At 43.3% G+C, this 23,283-nt stretch overlaps 1 protein-coding gene across 6 annotated transcripts in view; it reads right to left on the reverse strand.

The window, feature by feature from the left end:
• Window positions 1-6,821: 6,821 nt before the first annotated feature.
• The window catches only part of LOC116862657 (tubulin polyglutamylase TTLL5-like), a 145,218-nt gene continuing 128,756 nt past the window's right edge, over window positions 6,822-23,283 (reverse strand). For 2 of the 6 annotated variants that reach the window (XM_032850009.1, XM_032850007.1), the window contains one exon: window positions 6,824-7,300. In XM_032850009.1, coding sequence (XP_032705900.1) covers window positions 7,091-7,300 — 210 coding nt within the window. In that variant the 3' untranslated portion in view covers window positions 6,824-7,090. Of the gene's footprint in view, window positions 7,301-23,283 lie in introns of all 6 variants that reach the window. The other 4 variants (XM_032850010.1, XM_032850006.1, XM_032850011.1 and 1 more) reach the window with 3 other exon arrangements.

Consider the following 23,283-nt stretch of genomic DNA (forward strand, 5'->3'; position numbering starts at 1 on the left):
TTTCCTGTTAGCCTCTTAAATCCTAGGAATTAAAAAAAAAAAAAAAAGAAAGAAAGAAAAAAAAGGAAGGGTGCCTGGTGGCTCAGTCGGGTAAGCATCTGCTTTTGGCTCAGGTCATGATCTTGGGGGTCTTGGGATCAAGCCCCGCATTGTGCTCCCCTGCGCTGCCTCTCTTTTTCAAATAAATAAAATCTTAAAAAACAGAAAAAGCAATGATTTCTTAGTTGTACTTAATTGGGAACATGCTGAAAATCTTAACAAAAAGAAGAGTGGGCGAGGCACTTGGGTGGCTCAGTCGGTTAAGCATCTGACTCATGATCTCGGCTCAGGTCATGGTCTCAGAGTTGTGACATCGAGACCCATGTTGGGCGTGGGGCCTGCTTGGGATTCACTTTCTCCCTCTCCCTTCCAAATAAAATAAAATAAAATAAAATAAAATAAAATAAAATAGAAAGAAGTGGGAGGGAGGATGGGATCTTCAGCTACAGATTCGGGAAAGCTAGCTGGTCTTCCATCTAAAAATTCATGGAGTCAACAGTAAGCTTTAAAACTCAATCAGCATGTCTCTCTACAGGAGTCAGAAAGAAAGATAGGTTCTTTGCCACTCTGACTCTTTCTAAGCTCTTTTAAGGCTGGTAAATGGAGTTAACTTGGAAAGATGAAAGAAGAGAGAAAAACCATGTGAGAATTAAACTGAATTATGAATAAAGTAACTCTAATATAATTTCTTCATTTTAGAAAAGGAGTCTCATTCAGCTTAATATGTAGACTTTTGGCATTCAGGCCTCTTAAAGCCAAAATAATCACCAACTGTGGCTGAATATAAAATCATAAAGTGAACAGTCAAATAAGATAGGGTCTGCCTCCAAGATTGTGCGCGTGCAAGTGTACACGTGTGCCTATGTGTTAATCCCAAGGAAAGGTGAGGTGGTTTCTCTTTGGTACTCTGGGGAGGTTGGGGGGGGCGGCTTGCTGAACGAAAAAACACAACACTGGCACACCACAAAGCAACCTGCATTTTGGCTTGCAGATAAAAGATCTACTTCTTTCACTCCTGATACTAGGCCCCAACATTCCCACACATACTTTGCCCAGGCTCCGCTATGATGTCCAGCCAGCGATCTTTTGACACATTTCCTGGGTTTACCCACATTCCTTCAATAGGCAGAAGCCCAACCCTTCGGCCCTTGGCACAAGCACCTATGGCCCTCAGCTCTCTCGGGTAAGAAGGAACTGTGGAATCTGTCACAGAGCTTGAACTGACACAGAGCATAACCCCTGAGAGGTTATATGCCCGGGCAAGTGAGAAAAGAAGCAGAGAAATTTTAGATAGAAGTACAGGCCTTTATCACTCCTGTGCTGAAGAAACATTTTACTCAAGGGGAAGGAATGGTGAGAGCTAAGACTCAGGAGAAGGAAGGTCAGGTTAACTTTATTTTATGGGAAAGAAGGAAGGAGAATAAGAAGTGAAATATCACTTCTACAGAACTCTGAACATGAAAGAGTTTCTTTTTTTTTTTTTTAAGGCACCCCCCCCAAAATTGGTTTCTTTTGTGATTGTGCTCTTTGGCTAGAGAGTGTTGTTTACATAACAGTATAAAGTACAAAATTATAAGCTCCAAACTCCTCCAGAGAAAAGCTCTCCCAAAGCTCGACCCCCAGGATAGATGGAAAATATGAGTGTTTACTGGCTGGAACATCGAGCTTCAGTGGAAATTTCAACATTCAGAAGATGATAGCAGAAAGGAAGGGCCTGGTGAGTAGAACGAAGTCTCCCTTCAACAAAGAGGTCAGAGAAAAAGGAAGAATCTCCTGTGGGCCCCACTCTGTGCTTTCCCTTCCTCAGCTGCAAAGGGCACAGCTCTGTACTCCAGCCCGAGGAGCACACCACCTGTAGGTGACGGCCAGTCCCCTCTGTACAAGATACTAACCCAAGTGTGTAGCAACACCATATCCCAAGCAAATCCAATTTTAACTTTACTCCTTTGGGGGAAGAAAACGAAACGTTATCGACAACCTACACCAAAACCAGACAGTACACAGGCTCCTTTCATATACAGTACTCAATTAAATCTTAAAACAACTTAAGGAGGTAGGTATTACTTGCATATCTAAGCAGATGGGAAAATTGTGGCCCAGAGAAGCAACGTAACTTGCCGGTGGTTACATACTTAGTGAGGCGCATCCAGGCCCCTCCAACTCAACGGCTCCTTCTCTTTCTATTACACCATGCCACCTTCTTCATAGGGGACAACGGCACCCTCTCCTATAAAGTTAACACACTCTTAAAGAAACAGAAGCATTTCAAGGACTAGGCTCAAGATAATACCCCCTACAGAGAGGCAGAGGACAGGAGCAAAACTTTGCCATTTTAGTCACTAAGTACAACTTTTGTGGAATTGTCGTGCTCTCTTTTAAGCCCTTACAATACTCTTTTTCATTGAAGTAAAAAACCCCTATGTTTAAATGTACCATCTAACGACTTCTGTGTATACAATTCAATATATATACATGGTTGTGCAACAGATCTCTGAAACTTTTTTATCTTGCAAAACTGAAACTGTAGGTATTAAATGCTAATTCCTTCCCCCTCTCCCTGCAGCCCCTGGCAACCTACATTTCTAACTTACCTAGACACTTCATATGAATGGAATGATACAGTATTTGTCCTTTTGTGATCAGCTTATTTCACTTATCACAATGTTCTCGAGGTTCACTTATGTTGTAGCAGGTGACAGATTAAAACCTCATACACTCTTTTTGATATCTTTTCTTCTAATTGCCTGTGCTGTAAAATTTAAATCTTTGCTCTATGCCACTGGACACTACTCTGTAATTGTTTCATGTGTCTATGGCTCCTCTTCTCTGCTAGGTAGTAACCTCTTAGTGATAAAAACAAACAAACAAACAAACAAACAAACAAACAAACACGTCTTCCAAATCTTTTAGACCAACCCAGCGCCCAGAACTACCCTCGCGGAGAATGTGAAAGATACATCACAGACTGTAAGCTCTGTGAGATCAGGCATTATCATGTTTTATTTATCGTGACTCCCCAGCATCTAATCGAATGCCTGACATGGAGAACATGAATGGGACTTTAAAAACAACAACAACAAACTTGGTATTTCTGAGGATTAAGAATGAAAAATGGAAAAGAGACTTGACTCTCCAGCAACATTTATAAGAGATAAAGAAGGGAGAAAAGTATTAGCTAAACTAGAATCAAAATCTCTGAAAAACTTGTTCTTAAAAATTATGTAAAGTAGGGTATCAGACTCTCTAATTTAGCTCCAGAGAGTGAGAGGACAGAGGGACAGAGCAATGTGACATATACCCCAATTTCCAAGATTGGGCACTTCATTGTACCCCATTCCCCTGTGCCATTCTCTACAGTGGGGGCTAGCCAGGCCGAGCACCCTAAGCCCATGAGGTCTTGCCCAGTCGCAAAAAGGAGGCACAAACTCATGGCTTTGCTTTCAACCTCCCCCACCTTTAATATCGAGGAACAGACAAATCCCCAGGTTGCATGTGTGAAAAAGCCAGAGATGGATAAAAATAATTCAATGACAAATACTGGAAAAACATACAAAGGGGCAGAAGCCAGACATTCGTGGGATTCCCTGACAGCTCGATCCACAAGGAAGGGTTGGACTGGAAAAAAAACAGGGCCTCAGGTTCCTGCCAAGCCGTCTGAGGCCCTGTCCTTCCCAAATCATTCCAAGCAGCAGCCAAGACTTTACAGTAACCCTTCCAGGTCTCACAAAGAAAGATGCACTGTGGGGCGCCTGGGTGGCTCAGTGGGTTAAAGCCTCCACCTTCGGCTCAGGTCATGATCCCAGGGTCCTGGGATCGAGCCCCGCATCGGGCTCTCTGCTCAGCAGGGAGTCTGCTTCCCCCCGCCACCCCGCACTGTCTGCCTCTCTGTCTACTTGTGACCTCTGTCTAATAAATAAAATCTTAAAAAAAAAAAAAATAGAAAGAAAGATGCACTGTGAGCCCACTGAGTGCTCCTCACCTAGAAAACACTCTGCCCAACTCCAGGCAAGGCTGGCAGTCCTGGGGAGATGCCTCTGCTTATGGCTTCGAGCCTCTAACAACACCCCCTGGGCCCAGAAAACGTACACTCAAAAGGCTACCTGAAAAATACCCGCCATCTCATTGGCTGAAGAAAAGCTTAGATACCCAGGTATCTGCATCTGGGAAGCGAAACTGACCCCTTTAAGAAGGAGGTCAGGAACACTTAGTACCTGCATCCCGGAGGCCCTATTGTAGAATTCTGAATCGGCCTCGCTTAGAGGTACACCTCAGGCTTCTCAACATGTGACTGATTTTGGCCCTGACTACTTTCTCTTCTGGAGAATGGCCTGCAATTAATCTCACTTATTACCTCTGAAAAGTAACAACAGAGGAATGGCTGGCCAAGTCCAGCTCCAGAGCGTCTAGGGAACTGCAAGCTACATGGCCAGGCCTCAGACTGTCTGGGCAAGTCGTGGGCTCTCTGCTTTCCTCTCCCACAACAAAGCTTGAATACGGACTCCAGACAGACCAGAGGAACCAAGGGATTTGAGGAGCCGGGCTGAGCTCACACTGACCCAATGGGAGACGACAGCCCTGAGGCTGCGTTTGGGGTGGTTTCAAAACAGCGGGGGAAGAACAAGATTGTCTGGTGAAAACGTGTGTGATCCATAAAATCGAGAACAATAGCAACACCACAGGGAAATGAAAAATAACACGATTTGCCGAGTTCTTGTGAGTCACCAGTTTTCATTCCTGTGGCTACCAAGTCACTGAATCCTCCAACATGCAGATGAAAAGCACAGCCAGCAAAGGATTCTCTTTACATCTTGTCTCCGTTGACGGGGCAGCCCCTCGTTTAGTGAATTATCAGAGCTTATCAGCGCCGCAATCCACTGTTGCTATGACAGATGAACTAGTAAGAGCACCTCTTATTTACGTAGCGGCCACTTCCAGGGAGATCAAAGTGCCATAGGGGCGATTTAAAAGCTCTCAAAACAGGTCGGTTTATACGTAAGTATGCTTACCCCATAAAAAGATTCAATGAATAATTTAGGGTCACTTAGTGTCAAAACCAGTAATAAAACTCAGATCTCTAAGCTGTTAATCCTCTATTCACTGGGCTTAGTCACCCTTACTACTAAGCGAGGGACAAGAGCCCATCCACAAAACAGTGACTTACCAGGTAAAAATGGAAATTGGGGTACGGTACTGTGTAGAATGCCTGTTGGAGGTCTGGCTGTGGCCCACATCACAGCCAGCTCTGGTAGAACCTTGGAGAATTCACTTAGCGCTGCTTTTGGGTAGACACCTCTGGGAATTCCACAAGGTGCCTCCAGGCTGCTCTGGCAACCAGAGGTTACCTGGGCTCAGAGGAAGGTTTTCAGGGCTACTCTCAACTGAAGTGGGACCTGACAACCGACCCTTTGGCTTGAAGAGCAGGTGACAAGAGGGCTGCTTTGGGTACAACTAACCCGAAAGGGGAAAAGCCCGAGGACTCTGCGTGGGCCACTTTCTGGTGCTGGGGCTCTGAAGTCAATGGTATAATGTGCTATTTTCCTGCTGCTCAGGAAAGCACAGTCTGGCTAGGAGAAGGCCTTTCACAGTGCTGGACTCTAGGTCTGGGCTCTGACCTGGACGGATTCCCACATCTTTCTGGGTCCCAGCACTGCCAAACAGGTGCTACCCAAAGAAGGTTCTGAACCCAGCCATGATGTGGAGTTTTGACATTTTGTTTATAGTATGGAAAATGGTTCCAGCCTTGTCCTACAGGCAGATAATATACTCTAAGATTGCAGGGAACGTGTCTGCCATAGAAACAAGGCTCTGACTGTAAAATGAAAATGGAATATTTGGAAATATTTTATATGGAAAATAAAGCTCTACGGTATAAACAGAATTCTTTTTTACGACTTATGTTTTAGGAATGTGGTTATTCTGTAGACTGTAAATCACCAAACGACAGACTTCTGCAAAGAGAACTTCGTGGGAGGATGTCCTGTCTGAAACAGTCCTGCCTCTCAGTCTTCAACTCTTTATAACTCTCAGTTAAGATGATTCTTTTCACCCCTGACCACAACGATTACTGGTATGAAAGACACTGTACTCAAGCATGATGTAATGTGCTTATGTTTATGTTGCTTCCTGGGCAGAGTCTCTGCTTCCCAAATTAGTTCCTTCAGTAATAATTCTGACACTAACAGATACTTCAATGGCAAATAGGTATTTCCTTCATCCTTAAGTCTTTGGTCACCCCTTGCAACCACGAGGCAAGGCAGCATGCTAAGAGCTGGCCGGCTGGTGGAGGCTGGAAGTGCTGGTGCAGGGTGGGGACTCGCTGGGACATCTGTGGCAGAGCTTCTTTACTTGGAGGGAGCAATTATCTTTACTTGGAGGGAACAGAATACTTCATCGTAACAGTCGCATTCCTCTCTAGCTCACTTAACTCAGAGACAGATGCAATCAGAGCCATTTTTAATAGCCACTAATGCAAGATTCCTGGGAATCCATTTCTTACATTTTTTTTAAAATAGGAGACTTAAAATATGGGTTGAAACTAGAATTCAATACAGTGGCTTCTTTTTTAATTCAGAAGTTTCTTATGTTATGGCCAGAATCTATTTAGATTTTATCCTCTGCCTCTTTGCTCAACTACATAAAGGAAATTTCCTTCCCACTTCCCAAATGAGCATTGTCCAGGGAGGCTGTTTGAGTTTAATTATATAACCCAGATGCAAATATAAAAAACAAATATGACCTTCAACAAAAAGAGTCCAAAGTTAATGAGACACACACAGAACAAGGTATAAACAAGAATGAGGAGACAGGGGAGAATGTCAAAAGTCAAAACAAGAAAATGTGGACTACAGGCAAGGATTGAACACAGTAGGAATTCTTCCTCTTTTAACCTGTCTGAATTGCATCAGAAATTTCCTTTGCCTTTGGTTTGCCTGCAAACTGTCTTAAGAGTAAACCAAGGCCCTCCATTCAAGTGCCAGAGGACTGGGACAGGCGGAAAGGCACGTGTCTCCCAGGTGTCAGTGCAGGGAGCTCAAGGTGAGAATGGCCCTCCTCAGACCCAGGCTGTCTCTGCGCCCCAAACACTGGCTCTAAGACCCTTCACATACCTGCTTCCAGGAGGGGTGGAGTGGCTCTCAGGAGCTTGGGGGTCTGACTGTATTGACCATGTCGGGCCACTAGGACTGATGACAGGCCGAAGGGTGGGGGGGGTTGAAGCACTGCTTCTGTTTATGACGCCACTTGCCAAATTCAGGTTTGTTACCTAGAAATGAAGTGAGGGGGAAATAACCTGATTTTACAGCATTTTCAAAAAGTCTCATTAAAAAACAGACGGAGAAAATCAAGTCAAGTTCAGGAATGCTGATCATCTGAGCTGAAACGGTGGCTGTGACCAAGGCGGTCATTAAAGGCTGGCTTCTGCGTACACCAAAGAGGAGAAGTGAGGGTGGCTGGTGTCAACAGAAGTTAACCACGCATGGATTCTGCCCCTACTGTGTGCAAAGTGCTGGATTGTGCCAGGTGCTGTGAAATACAAAGATTAGTAACAAAGACAGCAAGAGTTTACTGTGTATTAACTCTGTGCCAGGCAAGGGTCCGTCTGACACACTAGGCAAACTACTTAGCTTCTCTGGCCCATGTTTCCTCATCTGCAAGTTAGAAATCACAATAAATTTTAGTTATACATAATAAGAATGATTCTTATGACACACAAATTACTTGCTGATTTAGAAAAAAGATGCACAGGCAAAAGAAAAATGGGCACTGACCCCAATAAACAATTTACAAAAAAGGAATATAATTAGCCAACTAAACATTTAAAACTAGACATTTCTACTGACAATCAAAGAAATGCAAATTACAAGATAACATTTTTGTGTATACATGGATATACAATAATAAAAATATACTACCTAATTTAGGCAAGGGGTGATATTAGATACATACTTATACTATTTATGTGTCTATAAATTGGTAGAATCGTTCTAGAATTTGGCAATATTATTAAAGGTATCATAGTATTTGTACTACCATCTAACTTTCAGCACCTGTGCTAAAAACATTGCCCATGATGGGGCGCCTGGGTGGCTCAGTGGGTTAAAGCCTCTACCTTTGGCTCGGGTCATGATCTCAGGGTCCTGGGATCGAGCCACACATCAGGCTCTCTGCTTGGTGGGGAGCCTGCTTCCTCCTCTCTCTCTGCCTGCCTCTCTGCCTACTTGTGATCTCTCTCTCTGTCAAATAAATAAATAAAATCTTAAAAAAAAAAAAAAGAAAACAAAAAAACCCAAAAAACTAACTGCCCATGATTAACAATGGTGATTATTATAACTGCAGTTACTATTTAGGAGAACTTGCAATATGTGAAGCTCTGTATAAATATAAAAAATATAAATGAGTACATTATATACAACCTGTTTTAAACTGTCATAATTTTATTGGTAAGTACCATTATAATCGCCATTTACAAAGAAGGAAACTGAGGCCTGGGAACAAATGGCCGAACTAGAATCTGGAACATGGTCTTTGGAACTCCAAAACTCATCTTCTTACTCATGACCCTATATAGTGAACAGATTTTGAAAAGAAGCATTGGAATATTGGAAATATTTTATATTTTTAATATTGGAAAATGGGAAGATCAAAATGGCTAACAGTGTTGTTAAGTAAATTTTGCTCTGTGCATATGAGGGAATATTAAGTATCACCACAATTTTTCGAGGAATTCTTATTGATAAAGAACCATGCTGATATCTCAAGAACAACAACAAAAAAATCACACTATAAAACTACAGAAAGCAGACCCAATTTCCTTCAACACACGCACACGGATACATACTCATGAACTGCATGGATTACCCTTATAATTCAAACGAGAAAATGTCAGGTATGATGAGAAATACAGACACGAGGTGAGCTTAAAGCCTGCGCAATGAGAATGAAGTCAGAAAAGAAAGGACGGTTGGAAAAACATTTTAAAATCAGTTGCACAGGGAGAGGATGCTGAAAAGAGGGAGGGCACAGTGTGAATGCACGTGCTGGGTGTGAGACACCAGAGAGGAGAGGCACAGGAGATGGACATTCCAGGAAAACTGTTCTCCTGGGAAACTGTCCTAAGAACCTAGTAATTTTGACATTTACAGATAGGAGAATTCTGGAGCATTGTCACGTCTTTTTCATCTGAAAATTAGCATTATTATTTTTTAGTTTATTTATTTATTTGTTTGAGAGAATGAGAGAGCAAGCATGAGCGGGGAGGGACAGCAGAGGGAGAAGGAGAAGCAGGCCCTCTGCCGAGCAGGGAGCCTAACTCGGGCTCCATCCCAGGGCCCTAAGATCATGACCTGAGCCAAAGGTAGACATTTAAACAACTGAGCCACCCGGGCACCCCTCATCTGAAAATTGTGAAAGAAACATAGATCATTTATTTTTTTGGCAACAGTACAGTGCCTCATCCCTAATTAGAGAACTCAGTACATGAAAACGGCCTAGGACTAGGTCTTCACATCAAAGGACTCAAATATTTTTCTGGGGAAGAACGCGTTTTCCATAGTTCAGGAGTGATTCCTGGTGCTTGTGGAGGCTGAGGTCCAGGACACCAGAGCTGTGCCCTCCAATGTGGGCCTGTCTTTAGAAGCAGCCTCAGAAGCCAACCTTGCCTTATCATCATTTCGGAGCCCCTTCTTCTGCTATCAGGCGAGAAGACACACAGGGACTAAAGAAAAGTGGGGAGGGAAGATCCCGGGGCAGGTTATTGCAGGATTCTCTGGCCCATGGAATCTTGGAAGAGCCTTGCCTTCTTCCTGCACCTCAGTGGCAAAAGCAGTCAGACTGTCAGACGATCAAACCGCTCCCTGTAGGACTGACTTCACTCCTGCCCCACACTGAGCCTTCTTCCTTGCTGCTCTGCTCCCTGGCCTTCCAAATTAGACACGAGCTTGCAGCTTATAAAAACAGTAAGTGAGAAAGGTCTTTGTGATAACTAACAGCTTCTCCAATTACTGCCTCCGTTCGTGTGCCAAAACCCTAATAACAGAGGCGTATTAATAATTTATAGTGGAACAGCAATAAAATAAACAAAATGTACACACTTCACCATGTTTAGTATCAACTATGGTTTAGAGATTAGTGAATGGGAAGGAAAAGAAGTATCAGATTTGTTGAATCTTCTCTCTTTTGGCAAGGCCACCCCTAATTCAAACATCATCATTTTCATCATAATAGCTAAGTTATTGAATGTTCACCGTGTGCCATGCATCAGATGTCCTTGCATTGTCTCGATGTGCGTTATCTCATGTAATCCTGAGCAAGCCCCCTGAAGCAGGTTCTCCTGTTACCTCCATTTTACAAAAGAGGAAACTAAAATCACATAACTCTAAGGGTAAACAAGGGCACAAAAATCACAACTGCACTAAAAACACCTACTAAGTGCAGGGCCAAGATGAGAACAGGGAATGGTTTCCTCCAAGTGCATGTGGTATACTTTTCCCAAATAACATAGTTTAATGTTTGAGCCCTTGCAGTAGCAATGGCCAGTACTTAAAAGTGAGGTTTTATATCTCACTCCTTACCCATTACTCATGGAAGCAGACACTGCTATACTCCCTTTCGGAGATGGAGAAACTAAGGCTCAGAGAGTTTATAGTAACTAATTTGCTCAAGGTTACATAATAGTTGCAGAAGTGGTACTCTTGTTTTAAAATCCCACTTTCTAGGGATGTCTGGGTAACTCAGTCAGTTTAAGTGTCTGCCTTTGGCTCAGGTCACGATCCCGAGTTCCTGGGATCGAGCCCCGCATTAGGTTCCTTGCTCAGTGGGGAGCTTGCTTCTGCCTGCTGTTTCCCTTGCTTGTGCTCTCATTCTATCTCTTTCTCTAACAATAAATAAAATCTTTAAAAAAAAATAAAATCCGGGACTCCTGGGTGGCTCAGTTAAGTGGCTGTCTTCAGCTCTGGCCAAGATCCCAGGGTCCTGGGATCAAGTCCCATATCAGGCTCCCTGCTTAGTGGGGAGTCTGCTTCTCCCTCTGCTGCTCTCCTTGCTTGTGATCATTCACTCTTTCTCTCTCTCTGACAAATAAATAAATAAAATCTTAAAAAAATAGTTAAAAAAAATAAAATCCATTTTCCCATTTTAAAACTAGTAGGAAACAGCCCAGTTATCCTAAATTATCCTTAATTATTAGAAATTTTTCAAAATATAATTAGATACCTCAAATTCTGACAACAGTGATTATACAAGAATTGACTTTACCAAACTATACCAGTTTTTCCTTCTTTGCCTTAAATTTTATTCCCCATTTGTTAACAACATGCGTGTTGTTAATATCCTTCAACAGAGCGCATGAAGAGTGGGAAAAAACCCCACACCCATCCTCAATCAGTTCTGTTTCTTAGCAGGTATAGTAAAAAGGTGGCATGAACATGAAACTAATTTTAGATTCCTGGTGGGTTTTGTTTTTACATGTAAGATCAATTCCTTATTTCATGGATAAACCAAAAAAGGGTAGCTATTGTGATTTCCTTCTACACAAAAGCAAAACATCATTGTTAATTTATTTTGAAAATAGCAAAAGGGACCACTACTTAATGAGAGATCATTATAAAGAATAACAAAACTATTAAAGCTTCTCATCTTTCTTTCCAAAGGATTCCTGCTAAAAATATAACCTGTCTCTTTAAATAATAACAACTGACCCTCTATTTTAAATATTCTATTCTTACTTCTGTGGTTTTGTCTATGAGACATCCAGGACCTATGCCACGACTACCTCCACCCACCCAGCTCAGTCTTCCTAGGACATACGTTGCTAGTAAATAATCAAACCATTTGGGGCTCACTTAGATATGGCCTCAGAACCTTCTTTACACAATCCTCCAGACAGCCAATGCCAATCAATCAGAAGTGACAAAGGAGATAAACCTATTTTTCAACCCCTGTTTCTAGAACAGGACAATCCAGTAGAATATATTGTGATGATGAAAATGTTCTACAGTCTGTATCACCTAATACAGTAGTGATAGCCACACGGTATAAAGGCTTTGAAGCCTCCACCAGATCTGGCTGAATCTTATTTGTACAGACTGATGCCTTGTTAAGAGTTTGGTCCAAGTGAATCATTTCTAGATTAAATGACTTAAGAAAGCCTCTGGTTCTTCCTTTCAGTTTCCCAGATTTTTCCTAGGATGGGCAGAAGGAGTCACTGAACAAGAATGGACCCAAGGATCAACTGTGGCCCTAGAAGTACCTGGCATTGACTAGGGAAGATCTAAGAGCAGGGCAGGTCTCCCAGCATTGGGCCAGGCCTTAAACTCTACAAGCCAGTTAGGCTTCACATCTGAAGGTCCTCCTTAACAGGACAGGACGATGACGAATATGGTTGTCACCAGGTTGCATCCGCTTCTCTGTCCACCTATATTCTTCCAGGTAAACAAAGTTTCATTAGATGAAGAGAAAGTGGAAAATGGCATATATGTATCTGATTTTCATTAACGATGAACATTTCATGCTAAAGAATTTTAAAGGACAGAATTACAGCACATAAAGACATAGCATCAGTAATGAAAGAGATAGCTCATCATTTTTTATTAGGAATTTTAGGCTATTAAGGTGGAGGGTGTAGCCATTGGGCCAGGTGGTTTCTCTGGGTCAATAACCAGACTCTATGCTACTAAGTCTAGGCTAGCCAACTCGGGAATTCAAGCCCCTGGTCACAACAGTCGGGAGACAGGTGGGATAGTTTAAAACGCTTTTAATTACTGAAACTATGACACAAATAACACGTCTTGCTGATAATGGATATCAACATCTTTATGTGTGAGAAAGAGTACACATCTATAAGAACTGTTTAAGTCTGTTTGGACCTCCAAAACATTTTAAATTTTTAAGAAAATACAAAACCTCTTAGATTCACTACAGTAACAGTAATTGTAAAAACAAAGTCATATTATTAGCACTAATGATAGCTTAATTCAATGAGCACTTAATTTTTGCCAGGCATTGTTCTCTGTGCGTGTGTGGGCGCGTGCGCACACACACGTGTGTGTATAAACTCATTTGATATTCAAGATAACTCTGTAGGTAGAATTATTGCCCTCATTTACAGATGGGGAAATTGGGGTTGAGAGGCAAAATAACTTGCCCAAGCACAAATAATCGTTCCATGTTGGCCCCTAGTTTCAATTCCTGGTCACCCTGATTCAAAATCTCCCAACCTTGTAGTTTCTAGGCATTGTGGTACTCCCACTGCCTTGCCCCACTGAGCCTGGAGCTTACAATTCCATCCATGGACCAGCAGCAACTGCAATCCCTGGGAGCTTGATGGACAAGCAAGCTCTTAGCCAGTCTCAGCCCCAGGGAAGGAAATCTGCATTTGACAAGATCCACAAGTAATTCACGTGCAAGTTAATGTCAAGGAAGGACTTGTCATGGGAGATGGTGACAAAGGAAAGAGAATTCAAGGGTTCCCCTGCAAAAAGGTCAAGGGATCTTCCAAAAACCAGAAGAAATGCCTTGATGGGGTGAAGAGTAAGCAAGGGAAAGGAGTAGAGAGGATAATTCCATCAGGAAATTTAAAATGTTACTATTTCTCAATGTTGTCTGGATGTTCAAATGATGACATGAATAATCATTCAGTTTGCCAAGGATGCAAACGTGGATAAAACAGTTTAGAACAAGGTTCAGAAAATCCCAAGTCTACTTGTGATGCTGCCTTGAGAAACAGTGGTCATTAAAAAACAACCAAGAATTGATGCATAAAAACAATCAGCTTGGGCGCCTGGGTGGCTCAGTGGGTTAAGGCCTCTGTCTTAGGTTCGGGTCGTGATCCCGGGGTCCTGGGATCGAGCCCTGCATCGGGCTCTCTGCTCGCCGGGAAGCCTGCTTCCCCCACTTTCTCTCTGCCTGCCTCTCTGCCTATTTGTCGTCTCTGTCTGTCAAATAAATAAAATAAAAAATCCTAAAAAAAAAAAAAATCAGCTTGTTCAATATTCTTCCACCCCGGCCTTTTTCAGGTTAGTCAGCTAAGTGAATGATTGCCTGCGGGAAAATCGAGTCACAGGATCCCACCGCTGCCTAAATCTTAGGCAGATGCTTCACCCCTTGCTGTCCTCCTCCTCCTCCTCTGCTCCCACTCTCCTGGAGCAGCTTATCCAGAGGTTCCACTCCTGTTCCCTTCTTCATGTCCATTGCCACGGTGACCTCGGTGCAGTTTTTCCTTTTAATACCAAAACGCTGTTTATCTTAGAGCCAGCCTTCCGAATAAGGCAGGTGAGCAAATATCTGAATGTGTGGGGTAAGGACACATTGCCCGCATTCCATCTAGACAGGTGTTTAAATTACAGCAGGAATAAATACAGGTGATGGATTGAAAAGGGGGTAGGAGAAACACAGAGAGGGAGGCCAATTTCCGGAGGCTGGCCCGCCCAAGTGTTACTGCTTGTTACTGCTGTTGCTAAAAGGAGGGCTGCTGCCAGTGCTATAATTAAAATATGATGGCATTGCCCTGATGGCTTCCCAGAATATACCCACCACCCACCCAGATACATAACCTTTTGGCATCTAAAGAAGATCCAGGGCCAGGCCTAACTAGATCACTGTAGCTATAGTTGGAATGCTCTAGAAATGCTGCACACCTGAATGTGCAAAAGAAGTTCAAACCTCAGAGAGAATCCAATAAAGATCCACTGCATGGCCTAGCATAAGCAAGGCCTCAGGTAAAATCCTAAGGGAATAGGAAGGAGGGTGGGGGGAATGGGGTAACTGGGAAATGGGCCTTAAGGAGAGCACAGGATGTCATGAGCACTGGGTGCTATATAAGACTGATGAATCACTGACCTCTACCTCTAAAACTAATAATACACTATGATGTTATTAACTGAATTAAAATAAATTTTAAAATCCTAAGGGGATACACAGATTAAAATGTGGCCCCTGCCCTCAAGCCATGAAGGAACTGGTAATATAGTGAGACAAGACACCTAGACAGTTAATATTTAAGGCCGCTAGAAAGTGGTAACTGGCCCAATAAAAAGGCAAAGGAAATTCCAAGACCACCTCTGAGCTGTGCCTAAAAGGACAGGTAAGAGGATTACTGGGGGGGAGGGGGGAGGGCAGGGTGGTCGTGGTTTCCTAGAGCAAAAAAGCCTAAGTAAAAATGCAGACAGATAAGCAGGAAGAATGTCTGAAAAACAGGAAGCAATCTAATTTGGCTAAAGCTCAGAACAATAAAAGATAGGAAAAGAAAGAAAAATGGCTGGGGAGATCCTTGAATGCCAGACTAAAAGATTCTGCTCTTGACCTAAGATATAACAGGAAGTTTGCTCAAGGGTTCCGGTAAGAGTAGTGCTCTGTCAGAATTGTGGTGTAGGTAGAGAAATCTAGTGCTATTTTCATGGGCTGGGGTGAAAGGGGCTATTAAGGAAAACCAAGACTTGTGGAGAGCCACGGCAGTCAGGCAAAAGGTACCAAGTCTGGGATGCAGGATGTACCATTGCTGGGCTCCTCTCACTTTCCACCTAAAGCTCAGGAAGAATGCTGGGCCTTGTAGCTGGAGACCTGCTTTGTAATCAGAGGATAAAAGTTCCTGAGTTTATGTGTTCATTGTTCATAGTCTCTTCTTCTATCAGCCCTCTTTGGGATTTATGTTCCCATGCAGCTGGTAAGCCAAGATGGCGCTGCCCGGCATTTTAAGAAGGGAAGGTCAGAGAGTGGGCCTTAGGGCAAATACACCTTTTCTTAGATTTATCTTTCCATGCCTCTCTTCAACAGAACCACCTGAGGATCAAGATTAGGGGGTGGGCTTGGGTGGGGAGAGGTCTGACTAGATGGCTTTGGTCTAGGCCTGAGGCCTGAGGTCTGAAGCCTGGTGGGCAAAAGAAGACACTGGATCATACACTCTCTAGCCCAAGTCACCAATTAGAAACTCCACTCAGGAGTTTGGAACCAAAAACAGTAATAAGAGGAGGCTATGGCCTGAAGGACCCTCTCCGGGGGCATCTTCTCCTGAACCTCAAGGCAGTGACTATGGAATCCTGGATTCTAGGCACTGTTCTCCCTAAATCAGTGTTTAATGACCACATGTGCGGTCACTTCCAGTGCTACCATGGAACCACAAAATCAAACAGATATTTAAGGATGGTGAAGCTTTAGTAGATGTTGACAAGACGACACAGCTTACTGAAATATAAGATGCCGGCATCCGTGTGAGCCCTCGAGTCTGCTACCAGATTGATCAGAAAGCAGCATTTGCCTCCGTGTATGCCTGTGCTATTAGCCCCTTAAGGACGAGACACTCTCCACGTATAGCAGACCACGAATTCTCCATTTCTACAAATGCAGCCCTCCGCTGACTGGGGCTTGTGGGTTATCACGTGACCTTTACCTTTCTTAACATAGTACCAAGGATTATCATTGCTGCTGGGGAAAATCCAACCAGCAAGTAACTACGCCAGGAGGCAGGGATTATCCCCAAGTGATAATTTAGTTTGCCAAGGATGCAAACGTGGATAAAACAGTTTAGAACAAGGTTCAGAAAATCCCAAGTCTACTTGTGATGCTGCCTTGAGAAACAGTGGTCATTAAAAAACAACCAAGAAGTGGAAAGATCAGAAGCTTAATTTGGTATTTTATCATTGGCTCTAAGAAGGTCCTTCAAACCCCTTCAGCACAGTAAGATCCTGAAATCCTGCTGCTACTACCTTGCATTTTACTTCCCAATGTCAAATTTATTTTTTATAAACAATCTCCCTTAGCTGTAAAGAAGCCTTGTCATTAAACTGTTTCAAAAATATAGTGGTTGTGGGGCAACTGGGTGGCTCGGTCGGCTAAGAGTCTGCTTTCGGCTCAGGTCATGATCTCAGGGTCCTGGGATTGAGCGCCCTACTCAGCATTGAGTCTGCCTCTCCTTACCCCCCACCCCCACCTTCCCCCTTCCTCTCTCATTCAATAAAATCTTAAAAAAAAAAAAAAAAAAAGAGCATAGTGGTAGAGCTAAAAGAGCTTCATGCCATGATTTGTACTATATTATAACTGCACGTTTATTTGCCTATCTTGACCCACAAATTACTGTATCTCATTCATTGTTGTATCCTCAGAATTTAGCTCAGCAGGCACAAAAGTATTTATATACTAAATGAAGTGGGTCTCATCTAGTCCTAAATACATACCTACACGCACACACACACACACACACCACTGCCTCTAGCTAGCAGCTAGTTTCACTAGTGAGTGGAAAAGTGATTAATGTCACTGGAAGGCCAGAGAGGAAATTAAAGGTTCCAAATTACCTCTTTCTGCAAATACCACAAGGGAGGGACTGCGTTGCAATAATGGGAAATAAAATAATCAGTGATTAGAGGGGGGTAAGTGTTGCTCTTGCTAGTGCCCTGCATAATTTTAGAGATGAGTTTTACCTGGTCTTGAAGCCTTGGGCAAGGTTCTCAAATGCGGGAAATAAGAGTTTTGCATACATTTTTCGTTCCTTGACTGCACAATGTTCTCCTTGGCACTGAAAACTCCATCTGAAATTGGGTTGCATACATACTCTAGTACTTCTCCAGTGATGAAAATTGTCTACGAAGGATGGATCTGGCACTTGGGGTGTTCCTTTTATCTTGAGTGAAACAGATCTTGAGCGTCAGTTTCACCAGGCTCTTTGTAAATGTCATGTATCTTATTTATCAAAATGGAGATTGGGAATTCAACATGAAAGACCAAATAACAGCTTAACACGTGAGCCAACTGGTGACACAGCGCTCCCAGTGCAGCTTTCGGGATCTCGGCTCAGCTCAAGTGAGGCCAAGAGATGCAGCATCAACAGATTATTTCATTAATCCAATGAATATTTATCAGCTACTCTGTGGCATTCTTTTCAGCACCAAGCACAGAATGAAAAAAACACACAAAACAAAAATCCTTGCTTTCAGTGACATGACACCCTACTTGGGGGATATCACTGAAATATATACAGAATGTGTGAATAAAGGTGATCACTTTTGGCCAAATTCCTGGTATTATTGGCCATATGCTATCTTAAAATTTTCAGAGGTTCTTAACTTGGAGACCAGGGGTCCAAAGAGCATCAAGAGGAAGTCTAGGTTGAGGGGTGTCTATGGACCTTTTGAAATGAATGCAAATTTCTAAGTCTGAATGCACTTTTTTTTTCCCAGAAGAGAGCTTTCATGCAATGCTCAAAGGGATCTCTGACTCCGAAAAGGTTAAGAATCACTCGGGATGATATGAAGATCAATTTGTCTAAATCTGCATTCATAATGTCCTCAGAACTACACCAATATCACCTTGAGAATAAATGTCTTCGTGCCATTCATATGCAAAGACTGATCAGAATATGGCTAGATCAACAGAACCTGCCCTGGAAACTTTCATTCCCCCTGGCCTTGGGGCTTTGAGTGATCTGGAATAGGGAAATGCAGCAGCAAGTCCTAGTGTATGAGCTAGAACCGAAGGCAGTCTTTAAATAGGAAACACCAGTGGACCAAGATCCACTTTCCTCAAGATAAAAGAAAAGGAAAACCAAAAGTGCCTGATTTGCACTTACTACATCATTTTTATCACTAGAGAAATAGTAGAGAATATATTCAATCAAGAACATGAAAAAAAAAATCATCCTTAAACAGCTACCTTCTTAACCATTGCTTCAAGGGCATCTCCTGAGAATGTATATATCATCAGCCACACCAACCAACATGTTTTAAGACAGTTTCAACTCCTGTATCAGTTCCTGGATGCCAATAAAATGAACCTCAAGAAATCTACACTCTGATCACCAAGAGATGTGAGTTGTAATGTTAACTAAATTTTAAAAGGGGTTAGGAAAAGCTGGGAATCTCTGTAGTTCTAGTACATCAACACCAAGTTCTGTCATGTATCCCCTTTCTGTTGAACATTGTCATTTACATGACACAGATAGGCATATCAACATTCAGCGCTCCAAAATCCAGAAAGAGTTCCAGATTAGGATTTGAGACATTCTTGGGAAACCTCACAAAACAGCCAAATTGCTTGAGAGTGTTTCCAATGTATACATTTGGTTTTTAGAAGTCAATGAGAACTGCCACCACCACAGTAAATCGATCCACTCTTTCTACATCTCTGCAGATTAAGAAGGCTGAGTTTTGCCTGCTCAAAGGATCAACGGCTTTCACCATAAAATAATCTGATGCAGAGTTCACTCAACAAATACTTGTTCTCTCAACAAATAACTGATAATCTAGACAAAGCCACACACCTCTCAACCTGTTTGGAGTGAGAAGCACTTCTAATCATGAAAACAGCAAGTTCAAGTCCTCGGCTCTCTCTTGCAGGCTCAAGCACCATCTCGGCTGGCACTCTATAGCCATGTGCAGCTGATGAGAGGTTAGATCCCTGATTCCCACAGGAGGCAGCAGGAAAACTCTGAGGGGAAGAGCGTGGCACCAGGCAGACTTGGGTTTGAATCATGAGTTCAGTCACTTGCCATTTGTGTGACCTTAGAATTGTCACTTATCTTTCCAGCTTCACCTGTTATAAATAAGTATTTACATCCCAGGATTAAAGAAATCATGGCCATAAAGAGCCCAGCACAGTGCCTGGTGCAGAGCAGACATTCAGTTAACATTGGCTGCTTTATGATGAAGGGCAGGTGTGGTCATATCAATGAGAAAACAAGGACGAAGAAGAGTTTTAAAAAAGGATATAAAAACCAACAAAATGCAGAAGTGAAATTCTTTCCAACTTAGCGAGGCTGTGACAAGTTTCTGCCTAGTGCAAGGGTGCTGTGCTAGGTGACAGATTAGAAAGAAGTGTCATCACACAGATCTAACTCAAAAGGAAAGAGGTGCAAAATCACTACGACAGGTTTACTACACAGAGAAACTAATGAGGGGCTGTAGGAGCAGGGAGCGTGGAAAGATGACTTCTGGCTGGGGCAGCAGCGGGTTCTTCATTTTTTTATTCAAAAACGTATTCAGGGCATGCCCTATACCAAAGCTGAAAAAAAATGGTGAAAAATGGGTCCCCATCCTCAACCAAGTAACTTACAATCCAGTAGAATGAGCACATTTACTGAGTATTACCCACAAGTCAGGTTCTGAGGTGGCGTAGGACACTGCCCCCAGAGCTTCCCGAGGCAGGAGATAGCTCTCCGGACACAGAGTGAGCTATGAAGTGACATGCATCCAAGCGAAGGAGCACCTGCTGGGGAGCGCCGTGAGAAAGACACGGCTGCCGACAGACCCACGAGCTAGCCCAGGGCACTGAGAAGCTCCTCAGCCCCTCCTTCCATTCTTGGAATGTGGGTGCCACTTGCCTTTCCTGCTCCCAGATGCCTAAGGACACGGCTTTGAGATGGTGATGTGTTGAAAACACGTGCACAGTACACATGACTGAGCCCAGTTAGGGCCTCTTTTTTAAATTTATTTTTTATTTTTTTTTAAGATTTTATTTATTTGACGGCCAGAGATCACAGTAGGCAGAGAGGCAGGCAGAGAGAAAGGGGGAAGCAGGCTCCCCGCTGAGTGGAGAGCCCGATGCGGGGCTCGATCCCAGAACCCTGAGATCATGACCTGAGCGGAAGGCAGAGGCTTTAACCCACTGAGCCACCCAGGGGCCCCAGTCAGGGCCTCTTTACAAACTTTTAAGATTTGGCGGCAGGTGTGGGGATCCATTCATCTTGCTGCTGCCCAAGACGAACCTCGTATGCAAGTTCCCTTTGCTGGCACTGAAGCTGCCTACCAACACTGAGTGGCCTGCCTCTTTCCCTGGTGTCTGCCTGCTTTCTGAGTACAGAGGCCACTTTCAGATTATACCAGGAAAGCTCCCGAGATGGTCGTGAACCAAATAGCATCTATGTTGAGCCTGGATGGACGCATAAAGTCAGACATGGTGACAGGGGAACATTTCCCATGAGAAGGTAGCAAAAACTAAGGCATGGAAACGAACAAATTCTGAGCGAGTTGCACAAAAACACGTGTGATGGGAGAGGACAGACTGGAGAAGTAGCCAGGAGCCAGATTCTACATAAAGGCTTTGAATAACATTTAATAGCTCAGGCTTCACATTGTGTATAACAGAAAGCCCCCTTGGGATTCTTGAGCAAAGGAGTTCTTATCACCAGACTTGTGATTCAAAAAGATTCCTTTATAGCAAAGACTAAGGTGGACAGGAGACCGTTTCGGAGGTAACTGCAGCTGTCCGGGTGAGATCATTAAGGCCTTAAGCAGGACAGTCGATGTGAAAATGAAACAGGGAAGATAGATTTGAAACATTCTGGACTCAGCATCAACCAGACTTGGCAACTGCCTGGATGCAGAGAGAATGAAGAAGCAAATGGAGACAATGATAAATCAAACGTGCCATACCTAAGTTCCGAGGAGGACTGCCGTGTCACCAATACAGAGAGAGAAAAGAGAGATGAACAAATAGGTTTTAGATGTCTTCAACATTTTTTAAAAAAAGATTTTATTTATTTATTTGACAGAGAGACAGTGAGAGAGGGGACACAAGCAGTGGGAGCGGGAGAGGGAGAAGCAGGCTTCCCGCTGAGCAGGGAGCCCGATGTGGGACTCGATCCTAGGACCCTGGAATCACGCTCCAAGCTGAAGGCAGACGCCTAACAACTGAACCACCCAGGCACCCTGTCTTGAACGTTTTTTTGAATATTTTCAAAATATGTTTAAAATGCAGTGCATGATCAGGGAAATACAAACCAAAACCACAGTGAGATACCACCTCACACCAGTCAGAATGGGTAAAATTAACAAGTCAGGAAACGACAGATGTTGGCGAGGATGAGGAGAAAGGGGAACCCTTCTACACTGCTGGTGGGAATGCAAGCTGGTGCAGCCACTCTGGAAAACAGCATGGAGGCTCCTCAAAAACAGAGCTGAAACAGAGTTGAAAACAGAGCTACCCTATGACCCAGCAATCACACTACTGGGTATTTACCCTAAAGATACAAATATAGTGAGCCAAAGGGGCACATGCACCCCAATGTTTATAGCAGCAATGTCCGTAAGAGCCGAACTATGGAAAGAGCCCAGATGTCCACTGACAGATGAATGGATAAAGAAGATGCGGTATACATATACAAAGGAATACCATGCAGCTATCAAAAGAAACAAAATCTTGCCATTTGCAACGATGTGGATGGAACTAGAGGGTATTATGCTGAGCGAAATAAGTCAATCAGAGAAAGATAATTATCATATATGATCTCCCTGATATGAGGAATTTGAGAGGCTGGGTGGGGGGCTGTGGGGGGTAGGGAGGGAAAAAATGAAATAAGATGGGATTGAGAGGGAGACAAACCATAAGAGACTCTCAATCTCATGAAACAAACTGAGGGTTGCTGGGGGTAGGGGGGTAGGGAGAGGGTGGTGGGGTTATGGACACTGGGGAGGGTATGTGCTATGGTGAGTGCTGTGAAGTGTGTAAGCCTGACGATTCACAGACCTGTACCCCTGGGGCAAACAATACATTATATGTTAATAAAAAAAATTTAAAAAATGCATTGCACGTGTTGTGATGAACACTGGGTGTTATACTTAACTAATGAATCACTGAATACTACATCAAAAACTAATTGTGTACTATACAGTGGCTAATTGAACATAATAAAATAAATAAATAAAATTTGGTTTATATAAAAAAATTTTAAAATGCATTGCGTATTATGGATGCTGATAATATAGTTAGGGGGCGATGTCTGACAGCTGGAAGTCTGGGCTTGGCACTCAGCAAAGAGGTTCACACTAAAGATGCCTGCATGGAAGAAATCCACAGAACAGTGCCAGATGGAGCTATGGGAGGAGAACATGTACCCAAGGGGAAACTGTGTGTTGAAAAAAACCACTGTGTTGTGCCCTGACTTCAGAGGTACGCTGGAGGAGGGCTCCGAAGAACGGGAAGAAGCAGATGCCCAGGCATCATCCCACTGTCTTTAACGGGGAGCCTACCACTGCCGGTTTTACACATTTGAGGTCTCTATGCCAGTGGCTTTTAAAAAATGTTGCAAATGGAATCTAGCCTTCAGGGGTAAGAGGAGGATGAGCTCCCAGGGGAATCGCTAAAGGGCTGGAGAAGCTAAGAAAAGTTTTCAGGTAGGAGGTGGTTAATAATAGGGCCGAATACTGAGGCAGGAGGAGGATTAAAAACAGGTGACCGAAGTTGGCAATTCCAAGGTCACTGGCAACCTCTGAGGGAGAGCTGGACAACATGGTAAGAGATAAGGCCAGACTGCAAGGGTAACTG

The sequence above is a fragment of the Lontra canadensis genome, unplaced genomic scaffold (assembly GCF_010015895.1).
Source record: "Lontra canadensis isolate GAN:19392208 unplaced genomic scaffold, GSC_riverotter_1.0 scaffold291, whole genome shotgun sequence".
NCBI classification, from domain to species: domain Eukaryota; kingdom Metazoa; phylum Chordata; class Mammalia; order Carnivora; family Mustelidae; genus Lontra; species Lontra canadensis.